Source organism: Neoarius graeffei, chromosome 23 (assembly GCF_027579695.1).
Source record: "Neoarius graeffei isolate fNeoGra1 chromosome 23, fNeoGra1.pri, whole genome shotgun sequence".
Taxonomy (NCBI): Eukaryota; Metazoa; Chordata; class Actinopteri; order Siluriformes; family Ariidae; genus Neoarius; species Neoarius graeffei.
This window is the reverse complement of record NC_083591.1, coordinates 42,437,033-42,449,958: the sequence shown is the minus strand read 5'-3', so window position 1 is coordinate 42,449,958 and position 12,926 is coordinate 42,437,033. Positions and strand designations below refer to the sequence as shown.

The 12,926-nt window shown below is 46.5% G+C and overlaps 1 protein-coding gene across 1 annotated transcript in view; it reads right to left on the bottom strand.

The window, feature by feature from the left end:
- The window catches only part of LOC132871227 (potassium/sodium hyperpolarization-activated cyclic nucleotide-gated channel 2-like), a 162,998-nt gene extending 151,178 nt beyond the window's left edge, over positions 1-11,820 (bottom strand). The window contains exon 1 of the mRNA XM_060905348.1: positions 10,805-11,820. Coding sequence (XP_060761331.1) covers positions 10,805-11,820 — 1,016 coding nt within the window. The remainder of the gene's footprint in view (positions 1-10,804) is intronic.
- Between the last annotated feature and the right edge of the window lie 1,106 nt (positions 11,821-12,926).

The window sequence follows — 12,926 nt, the reverse complement described above, 5'->3', positions numbered from 1 at the left end:
TACTCTTCAACATGATCAAACGCACAATGATGGAATATTTATGTGGTCAGTTAACTCAGAGCACTAAATCTCCAGGAGCCCAGTTGCGGATATCTGGAGTAAGTACTTGCTACAACTGCATTTGATTTTTAAACTTGGCCTAAAGGAAGGGTAATTGGTTGTATAATTAATAGTTACACTGTGTCTCAGTCACACAGGATTATAAATAAAATAAGTAATGGAGCATTTGCACAGTTCTAACAGGATGATGGTTATAATAATAATAATAATAATAATAATAATAAATTTTATTTAAAGACGCGTTTCTCACGGTGGTGTAGTGGTTAGCGCTGTCGCCTCACAGCAAGAAGGTCCGGGTTCGAGCCCCGTGGCCGGCGAGGGCCTTTCTGTGCGGAGTTTGCATGTTCTCCCCGTGTCCGCATGGGTTTCCTCCGGGTGCTCCGGTTTCCCCCACAGTCCAAAGACATGCAGGTTAGGTTAACTGGTGACTCTAAATTGACCGTAGGTGTGAATGTGAGTGTGAATGGTTGTCTGTGTCTATGTGTCAGCCCTGTGATGACCTGGCGACTTGTCCAGGGTGTACCCCGCCTTTCGCCCGTAGTCAGCTGGGATAGGCTCCAGCTTGCCTGCAACCCTGTAGAACAGGATAAAGTGGCTAGAGATAATGAGATGAGATGAGAATGAGGCGCCTTTCTAAAAATGAAAGACAAACCATAAAATACACATTAAAATTACAAAAAGAAAAAAACATTAAAACAAGTTACAATTCAAAATTAAAAATTTGACAGTGCAGTGATTAAAGTTGAAAAGCAAGTTTGAACAGGTGTGTTTTGAGTGAGGATTTAAAATGTGGAAGGGAGTTGATATTTCTAAGTTCGGGAGGTAATGAGTTCCAAAGCCGGGGAGCAGAGCACTAAAAAAAGCTCTGCTCTGCTCCCCATGGTAGTGAGATGGGCGGAGGGGACAGTCAAGTGGATGGAAGAAGAAGATCTGAGGGAACGAGAGGGAGTGGCAACGTGGAGGAGATCAGACAGATATGGGGAAGCGAGGTTGTGGATTGCCTTGAAAGTTAACAGAAGGGTTTTGAATTCAGTTCGAAACTTGACTGGGAGCCAGTGGAGCTGCTGCAGGATGGGCGTGATGTGGTGGATGGAGGGGGTTCTAGTGATGATGCATATTCTTGCAGATATTCAATGCAAATTTTAGAATATGTAATATTGTCTTCTTTGAGCTAAAGAACTTTCACCATGGAGTACATATACATGTCTTTGTTCTGTGTATATCAGCAAAAATCTGTTTTGGGATTTCAATTTTTCACATTTTTACTCTGTTTTTCTTTCCTGAACGGCTCCTTGTGTTTTCTTGAACCTGAAATGAAGTTGTATTCTTGTCAATAATGATAAAATTATAAATTACTAGTTTTGTAATAGGGTGACATGGTGGTGTTGTGGTTAGCACCAGTGTTGCCAGATACTGCTCACGTTTTCCCGTCCAAAATATGTTCAAAGCCCACCAAAATGCACTTGAAACCGCCCAATCTGGCAACACTGGTTAGCACTGTTGTCTCACAGCAAGAAGGTTCTGGGTTCGAGCCCAATGGCTGACGGGCGCCTTTCTGTGTGGAGTTTGCATGTTCTCCCCGTGTCTGTGTGGGTTTCCTCCGGGTGCTCCAATTTCCCCCACAGTCCAAAGACATGTAGGTTAGGCTAATTGGTGGCTCTAAATTGACTGTAGGTGTGAAAGTGAGTGTGAATGGATGTTTGTCTCTATGCGTCAGCCCTGCAATGATTTGGCATCTTGTCCAGGGTGTACCCTGCCTCTTGCCCATCGTCAGCTGGGATAGGCTCCAGCTTGCCCATGACCCTGAACAGGATAAGCGGTTATGGATAATGGATGGATGGTTGTCACATTAAATTTTTGTTATATTTAGACAAATGTGCAAGGTGGTCAACGACGATATTTGTAATAGTGTTAAAAATGTACTGGCAACAAAGCAGAACCTTAGACACTCCAACATGACATCCATAAAAGACATGGTTTGCCAAAGTTGCTGTGGAAGACCTCGAGGTGCCTGAACAGAGCCCCGAACTCAATCCCACTGATTACCTTCGGGATGGCATCAGTGCCTAACCTCATTAAAGTTTTTGTAGCTGAATGAGCACTGATCCCCACAGCCACGCTCCAAAATCTAGTTGAAAGCCTTCTCAGAAGAGTGAAGGCTATTATAATGGCAAAGGGGGACTGAATCTGGAATGGGATGTTTACTTACTTACTTATCCTGTTAACATCTGTGGGACACCTATGGGGTGTCAGACGGTGCATGGAAATTACGAAGCGCACGCTTCCAACGTTTTCTATCAAGTGCGTCTTCCACCTGCAAACCCCAGGCTTGCAAATCGCTAGCCACTAACTCCTCCCATGTCTTCCTGGGGCGATCCCTCTTTCTTGTGCCCACAACCTGATGGCACCGGATGGTGTTGATGGCATGTGGACTGCGTTTGACATGGCCAAACCATCTCAAACGCCTTAATCTGAGTACAGTATCAAGGTCAGCAAGACCTAAACTCCGGGGAAGGGCTTCTGTGCTGATGTTGGCCGACGGGTTAACGTGGCACATCCATCTGAGCATTGATCTTTCGTTACGCTCAAGGTGTTTCATGTCTTCTTTCTTAATTGGCCAGCATTCACTTGCATATAGCATAGCATTTCTCACGTACGTACTGTACACCTGACCACGGGTGCCACACGAAAGCGCCCTGGATGAAAGGAGGGGTAGCAACTCTTTAAATTTCTTCCATGCCGACCTTGTTCTAGTTATTGATGCAATCTCGCATCCACCACCAGCACAAAGATGATCTCCCAGGTAACAAAACGAGTCAACTGTCTCCAGCTCATGTGGACCAAGAGCCACCTGGTCAAATTGCTTGCCGACAATAGGGCGAGCCAAGCCAAGACAACGGTCACATCTGAAGGAGGGCTCTGCAGAGAGCCTGCCACGGGTTCTTGTACACTTCTTAGGTACCCAATGTTGGCATCCATTGCAGAAGATGGAGTTGCAGCCAACACCTTTTCTGCAAACACCACAAGGATGTTTACCAGAGTCCCTTAGAGAATTAAGGTTTGGGCCAGATATCATGACCTTCGTTTTCGCCATATTAACCCCTCAACCCTCTTAACTCCAGGCAGTTTTTCCACAACAGAAACTTGCCTGAAAGCTCCTCAAGTGTCTCAGCAACAATCACCAAATTGTCAGCATACAGAAGTTCCCAGGGGGCGCCAGTAGAGAAATCACGAGACAGGGCTTCCAGCACGATGACAAAAAGGAGTGGACTAATGACAGAACCTTGGTGTACGCCAACTTTTACCTCGAACTCCTTGCTGTAAGAGTTGTTAATCCGTACCATGCTTTTTGCATTCATGTACATAGCCTGTACTGTTCTAACGATCCATTCTGGAATACTCACACGTCTCATTGCCCACCACAGCACTTCACGGGGCACCCGGTCGAATGCCTTTTCCAAGTCCACAAAGGCAAAGTACAGATTTCTTTCCCTAGCCAGATACTTCTCCTGTAGCTGTCTCACAATGAAGATGGCATCACTCGTTCCTCTTCCTGGCACAAAGCCGAATTGGAAATTGAATTCGAATTTGAAAAGCACATATGAATGGGATGTTCAGGTGTCCACAAACTTTTGGCCATATAGTGTATACTGACTCTATGCAAAGATATAGAAGGTAAATGAGACTTATCGGATACATAATTTGTTTTCCGCTCAACAATATGGTGTATTATACAGTATTTCTTTGAAAGATGTCCAAATTTTAAAAGAAATCAGTAGATTTGTTTCTTTATTTTATTTTATTTTCTGATTAATCTAAAGGGGGCGGCACGGTGGTGTAGTGGTTAGCGCTGTCGCCTCACAGCAAGAAGGTCCTGGGTTCGAGCCCTGGGGCCGGCGAGGGCCTTTCTGTGTGGAGTTTGCATGTTCTCCCCGTGTCCGCGTGGGTTTCCTCCGGGTGCTCCGGTTTCCCCCACAGTCCAAAGACATGCAGGTTAGGTTAACTGGTGACTCTAAATTGACCGTAGGTGTGAATGTGAGTGTGAATGGTTGTCTGTGTCTATGTGTCAGCCCTGTGATGACCTGGCGACTTGTCCAGGGTGTACCCCGCCTTTCGCCCGTAGTCAGCTGGGATAGGCTCCAGCTTGCCTGCGACCCTGTAGAAGGATAAAGCGGCTAGAGATAATGAGATGAGATGAGATTAATCTAAAGTGATTTCTCTCAGTTCTGTTGTTAACTTGTATTTCTTAGTTTTTTATACGTGTATTGTTTATGCCTTGACTGGAAAGCTCTTTAGGTCAACTCCTGCTGTTTTAAATGTGCTATATAAATAACGGTGACTTGACTATATATTATTTATAGGTTTATTTACAGAATAATAAATGAATGCAAACTGCATCTGAAATAAAGACAACTGCAATAAATTTACATCATGTATTTGTACACTTATTGAAAAAACCTTGTATTATTTTTTTAAACTAGGCTATCGTTAAATAGAGCTTAGATACACAGATTAAGAGCTACACAGAGTGCAAAAATGTGTGGTAATGTTGCAAAAAAAAAAGTCCATTCTGAAAACAGAATGCTAGTATGGATAGTTTAGGATCTAAGAATACTATCAAGCTAAAATCATGTTGTACTGAGCCCCTATAGTCCCAGCTATCCATCTTTTATCTATACTGCTTATCCGTCAGGGTTGAGCCAATCCCAGCTGACTTCATGCAGTCACCAGTCTATGGGCAATTTAGAGTAACCAGTTGATCTAACGGGCGGCACGGTGGTGTAGTGGTTAGCGCTGTCGCCTCACAGCAAGAAGGTCCTGGGTTCGAGCCCCGTGGCCGGCGAGGGCCTTTCTGTGCGGAGTTTGCATGTTCTCCCCGTGTCCGCGTGGGTTTCCTCCGGGTGCTCCGGTTTCCCCCACAGTCCAAAGACATGCAGGTTAGGTTAACTGGTGACTCTAAATTGACCGTAGGTGTGAATGTGAGTATGAATGGTTGTCTGTGTCTATGTGTCAGCCCTGTGATGACCTGGCGACTTGTCCAGGGTGTACCCCGCCTTTCACCCGTAGTCAGCTGGGATAGGCTCCAGCTTGCCTGCGACCCTGTAGAAGGATAAAGCGGCTAGAGATAATGAGATGAGATGAGTTGATCTAACCTGGATGTCTTTGGACTGTTGGAGGAAACCTATGCAGGCACAGGGAGACCATGCAAACTCCACACAGAAAGGCCCCAGGCCGTAAGGTTCGAACCTCAAACCTTCATGCTGTGGAATGACAGTGCACCACCATGCTGCCCCATGATCTTGTAACTTGTGTGTACAAGATCCATCCATCCATTATCCATAACCATAGCAGGAGCTGACTATGGGTGAGAGGCGGGGTACACCCTGGACAAGCTGCCAGGTGATCACAGGTCTGACACAAACAACTATTCACACCTGCAATCAATTTCGAGCCACCTGCATGTCTTTGGACTGTGAGGGAAACTGGAGGAAACCCACAGGGAGAACATGCAAACTCCACACAGAAAGGCCCCCCATCAGCCACTAGGCTCGAACCCAGAACCTTCTTGCTGTAAGGCGACAGCGCTAACCACTACACCACCGTGCGACTTGTGTACAAGACGATTTATCCATTATCTGTAGCTGCGTATCCTGTCCTACGGGGCGCAAGCAAGCTGGAGCCCATCTCAGCTGACTACGGGCAAGAGGTGGGGTACACCCTGGACAAGTCACCAGGTTATCGCAGGGCTGACACATAGACACAGACAACCATTCACTCTCACATTCACACCTACGGTCAATTTAGAGCCACCAATTAGCCTAACCTGCATGTCTTTCGGGGAAACCGGAGCACCCGGAGGAAACCCACGTGGACATGGGGAGAACATGCAAACTCCACACAGAAAGGCCCTCGCCGGCCGCTGGGCTCAAACCCAGGACCTTCTTGCTGTGAGGCAACAGCGCTAACCACTACACCACCGTGCTGCTTGTGTACAAGAAGATTTATCCATCCATCCATTATCTCTAGCCGCTTTATCCTGTCCTACAGGGGCACAGGCAAGCTGGAGCCTATCCCAGCTGACTACGGGCGAAAGGCGGGGTACACCCTGGACAAGTTGCCAGATTACAGGGAGTGCAGAATTATTAGGCAAATGAGTATGTTGACCACATTACCCTCTCTATGCATGTTGGCCTACTCCAAGCTGCATAGGCTTGAAAGCCTCCTACCAATTAAGCATACCAGGTGATGTGCATCTCTGTAATGAAAAGGGGTGTGGTCTAATGACATCAACACCCTATATCAGGTGTGAAAAATTATTAGGCAACTTCCTTTCCTTTGGCAAAATGGGTCAGAAGAGGGATTTGACGGACTCAGAAAAGTCAAAAATAGTGACATATATTGCAAAGGGATGGAGCACTCTTAAAATTGCCCAGCTTTTGAAGCGTGACCATCGAACAATCAAGCGCTTCATTCAAAATAGTCAACAGGGTCGCAAGAAGCGCGTTGAAAAAAAAGGTGCAAACTAACTGCCCGTGAACTGAGGAAAGTCAAGCGTGAAGCTGCCAAGATGCCACTCGCCACCAGTTTTGCCATATTTCAGAGCTGCAACATCACTGGAGTGTCAAAAAGCACAAGGTGTGCAATACTCAGGGACACGGCCAAGGTAACAAAGGCTGAAAAACGACCACCACTGAACAAGACACACAAGATGAAACGTCAAGACTGGGCCAAGAAGTATCACAAGACTGATTTTTCTAAGGTCTTATGGACAGATGAAATGAGAGTGAGTCTTGATGGGCCAGATGGATGGGCTCGTGGCTGGATCAGCAAAGGGCAGAGAGCTCCAGTCCGACTCAGACGCCAGCAAGGTGGAGGTGGGGTACTGGTATGGGCTGGTATCATCAAAGATGAGCTTGTGGGACCTTTTCGGGTTGAGGATGGCGTCAAGCTCAACTCCCAGTCCTATTGTCAGTTTTTGGAAGACACCTTCTTCAAGCAGTGGTACAGGAAGAAGTCAGCATCCTTCAAGAAAAACATGATTTTCATGCAGGACAATGCTCCATCACACGCATCCAAGTACTCCACAGCATGGCTGGCCAGAAAGGGTCTAAAGGAAGAAAGATTAATGATGTGGCCTCCTTGTTCACCTGATCTGAACCCCATAGAAAACCTGTGGTCCCTCATCAAATGTGAGATCTACACGGAGGGGAAACAGTACACATCTCTGAACAGTGTCTGGGAGGCTGTGGTTGCTGCTGCACGCAATGTTGATCGCAAACAGATCAAAACACTGACCGAATCCATGGATGGCAGGCTTTTGAGTGTCCTTGTAAAGAAAGGCGGCTATATTAGTCACTGATTTGTTTTTGTTTTGTTTTTTTTGAATGCCAGCAATGTATATTAGTGAATGTTGAGTTGTTATATTGGTTTCCCTGGTGAAAATAAATGAGTGAAATGGGTATATGTTTGTTTTTTGTTAAGTTGCCTAATAATTATGCACAGTTATAGTCACCTGCACACACAGATATCCTCCTAAGATAGCTAAAACTAAGAAAGCCCTACTCCAACTTCCAAAAATACTCAGCTTTGATATTTATGAGTCTTTTGGGTTCATCAAGAACATAGTTGTTTTTCAATAATAAAACTAATCCTCAAAAATACAACTTGCCTAATAATTCTGCACTCCCTGTATTGCAGGGCTGACACATAGACACAGACAACCATTCACTCTCACATTCACACCTACGATCAATTTTTATGGGCCCTCGCCGGCTGCTGGGCTCGACCCCGGACCTTCTTGCTGTGAGGCGACAGTGCTAACCACTACACCACCGTGCCACCTCAAGACAATTTAAATAATATTTAAATAACTTGTGCATACAAGCTAAAAAAACTCAACTTTTGGGGCTCGATATGTTTGAGAGGAGTTAGTCTCGAAAGAAAGACTTTTTTGAGTGAACAGTTAAATGCTTGGTAAAGAGGTCAAATAAAGGACGTAAAAATAACGAGAAAACAAAGGACACTTAAAAACATTGGCTGTCTGATGTGATGCCTAATAATGAAACTGCAAGCAGATTGAAAAAGCCAACCTGCTTCTTTTTTTCTGGTTGTGTTCTGACTGCGCATGCGCAACCTGAAATGCCCCTTGCAGCAGAAGAAACTCGACAGTGTTTGTGCGGCGCTGAGTGAGCACGTGCGCCGAGGTGTCTGAGGATTGGCGGAAGTGACGAGTTTCCGTGCGGCGCGTGGAGAGAGAGCTCAAGGTCACCGCTCCACTCCCGAGGCGCACTGCTGACTCATAACTCGAGGCTGATGTAATCTGCGACCACATTCGTTTCTTGAGGCTCATGTGTTTTTTCTTAACGTATGATGACGTAATACTTGGGGGTGGAGACACAGTGAAGCACGCGGTAAAAGACGGCCGCTCAAACTTGTGTGTCCTGAGTGCACGTGACGGCGAGATGGAGTCAGATGGAGTCAAATCGCAGCTCTCGAAAACACACACACACACACGCACACACACACGTGCATTATGCACCAAGCAGCATGGGTGTGGACTCCTGAGCCAACAGCACTCAATGAATCTTTTTTTATTATTAATAATAATAATAATAATAATAATAATAATATACAGTCCATTCAGATGGTGGACTACAATCCAGAGTTTCTGAATTAGTGTCCTGACTGAACGATTTCATGGCTGTGATACTGATGCATGTCTGCTAGATATACCCTGGCCTAACACACACATTCTTTTTCCCAGACAGGTCTTTCACGGACTCTAGGCTGCGGTCACCCATGAGAAAAAAAAATGGCTTGCTGCTTCAGTGCTTCAGCTTCTAACCTCAAACCACACCTCTTGGTGATTTACAGGACTGTTTGACCAAACCTGCAGAGTATGCTGTGTTCACACTTATACCGGTACGAAAGTGGTATAACTGTATCGATACAAAGTATACCGGTACAGTTTAGTGCATCTGTCCACACTAGCGAGAAATGTTTGCGGTTTTCTTTCACGGTAGTTGAAGTGCGCGTGCGCGAAATGTTTCCGTGGTTACCGAGTAACTTCGTTCTGAGAATATATGGCGGATGAAACAACGTGTGTGCGCTTTTTGTTGTCAATGTACAGTCTGTATTTCTGGTGGTCATTTATTCAGTCGAATCGTATAAAACGCGCGAGGCAGTTGAGAAAGAAACAAACGAATCTCCGTTCTTCACTATTTTATTCAGCGAAGACATCGATTGAGGTGTGTGACTTGGCGCTTGCGCATTATATTTGTATCGATACAGAGACGCTTCATCTGTCCACACTACAGCGAAGCGCTACAGTACCGATACGAAACCCATACATTTGTGGGTTTCGTACCGATACAGTTATACTGCTACAGTACCGGTATAGTTGCTAGTGTGGACAGGTGTTGCGGTACGAAAGTAGTTTCGTATCGGTACAAAATCCCTAGTGTGGACAGGGTATTAGAAACTAAAAAGAAACTCTGAAGCCTGTACAGTAATATCATAACATGCCCAGTAATTACTGGAACATATTTTCATGGTGCCATCTTGTCTCTGTTCCCCCAAAATACCACCATCACCAAGCACTCCATGTCTATCCATCTATCCAGGTTCTGGGTTCGAACCCAGTGGCCAGTAAGGGCCTTTCTGTGCGGAGTTTGCATGTTCTCCCCATGTCTGCATGGGTTTCCTCCGGGTGCTCCGGTTTCCCCCACAATCCAAAGACATGTGGTTAGGTTAATATGGGACGACCTTGGGCTGAGGTGCCGTTGAGCGAGGTACCTAAGTCCCAACTGCTCCCCAGGTGCTGTTAGCATGGCTGCCCACTGCTCTGGGTATGTGTGTGTGCGCGCATGTCTGTGTTCACTGCTTCAGATGGGTTAAATGCAGAGAGGAAATTTCACAAGTGTGTGATGAATAAAGTTGTGCTTTCTTCTTTATCCTGTTCTACAGGGTCGCAGGCAAGCTGGAGCCTATCCCAGCTGACTATGAGCGAGAGGCGGGGTACACCCTGGACAGGTTATCGCAGGGCTGATACAGAGACAAACCACCATTCACACTCACGGTCAATTTAGAGCCACCAATTAGTCTAACCTGCGTGTCTTTGGACTGGAGGAAGCCCACGCAGACATGGGGAGAACGTGCAAACTCCACACAGAAAGGCCCTCGCCGGCTGCTGGGCTCGAACCCAGGACCTTCTTGCTGTGAGGCGACAGTGCTAACCACTACACCACTCCATGTCTAAAAACTTGGATGGAGTTGATCTGATAGCAACATTCAGCCCAATCTGGCAACTGTATTGTGGATGCTTCGTGCACAAGAAGCTTAGGAATAGGATAAACTTAAACAGCCAATAAAAGACAAGAAGTGTAGTCGGGTCTAATAAAAGCTAAGAAAAGAAATGTCAGACCTTGGATGATGATAATAACTAAAACACGTCATTAGCAAATAGAGATCGAGAGGTTAAATGTGTGACGTGTGTGTGTTTTGGCGCTGTCCGCTCTCTGTGGTGCTGAAATCCAGTCTCTGACTTTACTATAATTCAGCAGCTTCAGCACATCTTTAATCTGATTTTGTTTTGTGGCTCGAAGTGCCATGCCTTTGTCATTTAATTCCCAGATTAAATGATCATCCGACTGATAAAGATACACCAAACCAAGGAGTGTACATTTCACAAAAGATTGCATCCCAACACACTTCATAACTTTTTCCCCCCTCCTGAATATTTTACCTGAAGTCGCTGTAAGGGTGAATGATCCACTTTCCAGCTGACTTGACGCGCTCTTGCTCTCTCTCCACCGCCTTCTGGCTGCCGTACATTCGTAAGGAGAATTTGTTGACCCCCGGCTGCAGCATGCTGCCGAACTGTCTCTGCATGAAGCTCGCTTGGCTCCCGCGCGTCTCCGAATCCTCGGATGCGATCTGTGTTCCGTCCTCGGACTTGAGGAACGTCACAGAGTTCCTGGGCTGCTGCTGCTGGCTCTGCATGGAAGCGGACGCTTTCCGACTCGGTGCATTGGAAAACGACACCTTGGAGTCCTTCTTGTCCGGGACGGCAGCGGGACTAGAGGAGTCTCCAGGGCCCGCAGGCGCGTCCGTGCCGGAAGTTGAGGTGCTCGTCGCGCGTTTATTGGCATCCTGCTTGTCCTGCTTGGACATGATGGAGCGCAAGCTGCCCGTGCCTGAGCCTCTCCTGCACTCGCCGTTTTTGTTGCACTTCATTGCTGAAAGTGGAGCTGCGCCGTGGCCACCTCCTTCTCCCGGAACATTACAGGCATCTACCGTGAGCGCGAGAGGAGACGATTTCCCGGGATCGGGATCGTCGCGTGCCGCCGCATCACTCAGACGCGCAGGCGCGAACGTCCTAACTGCTGTGGCTGCGTCCGCGGGAGCGAATACTTCCACTTGCTCAAGCTCGGAAGTGTCTTGGACCACCGGGATCTCGTCGTTGGAGGAGCTCTTGAGCGCGGCTCCCCCTCCCGACGCGAAGTTTTGCATCTTATTGTTGCCTCCTCCTCCTCCTCCTCCTGTGGTACCAGCTCGTCTGAGTCGAGGATGTTGAAACTTGGGTTCTTCTTCGCTGTCCTCCGTCTCGTCCATCATGTCGTGTTTGGTCGGGCCGCACTGGTTGGACAGTCTGGTGTCGCAGCGGCTTGCGCAATGAGACGACGGTGCGCCACAAGAGCTCACGACCGTAGGCTTTTGCGCGACAACCCCAGAACCAGGGGGAAGCTCATTCCGGTCCATGGTGTTCTGGGGATCAAATTTGGCCTCCGGTAATCTTGAGAGGAGTGAGAGAGAGAGAGAGAGAGAGAGAGAGAGAAAATATATATATATGGTTTTTTGGGGGGGAATCAGCTTTCTTGCTTCATGCATAACATTCATTCATTCATTCATTCATTCATTCTTTATCCTGTTCAGGGTCCCGGTTCAGTTTTAAGCCCAGACCTTTTCTGCAGCACCCTATTGTATGAGCACTTTCAAGAACTAAAGTGACATTTCAGCTCAATACTAAATCACACAGTTTCACCTTAACCCAAACATCATAAATCAGATCATCAGTCTTGTGTCTCAAGTTTGCTTCTTGTTTTGCACTGGAGATCCAACCCTGCTGAGAAACCCAGCTTGGCCTGGCCAGCTACCAAAACAGCTGTTTTTCCAGCTTCCATCAATATCAGAGATTTTCAAATTGTCTTACTGTTATCTTATTTTCTTTAAAAAAAATAATAACTTGCCTACAATGTGGCATTCAGAAACGGTTTCCATTTACCAGCACTCACTGGCTGGTTTTGTCTCCAAGTTTGGCCAACTCGACATGTGCTTTGATGGCTGGTCAGACCAAGCTGGATCTCCATCCATCCATTATCTCTAGCCACTTTATCCTGTTCTACAGGGTCGCAGGCGAGCTGGAGCCTATCCCAGCTGACTACGGGCGAAAGGCGGGGTACACCCTGGACAAGTCGCCAGGTCATCGCAGGGCTGACACATAGACACAGACAACCATTCACACTCACATTCACACCTACGGTCAATTTAGAGTCACCAGTTAACCTAACCTGCGTGTCTTTGGACTGTGGGGGAAACCGGAGCACCCGGAGGAAACCCACACGGACATGGGGAGAACGTCCAAGCTGAATACCCAAAATGGATGTAAAATGAAATAAATAATGATTGGACACTAAATGTGTCTTGTGACTACAAATAAACAACAAATTCAAATTTTTAGGGATTTTATTAAAATATGCAGTACTGTGCAATTGTCATAAGCACCCTTTTTTAGTACAAACTTTGTTAGTTATAGAGTTTATTTTATGATTTCTACATTATCGAGTCAGGACAAAAACATTTTAGAG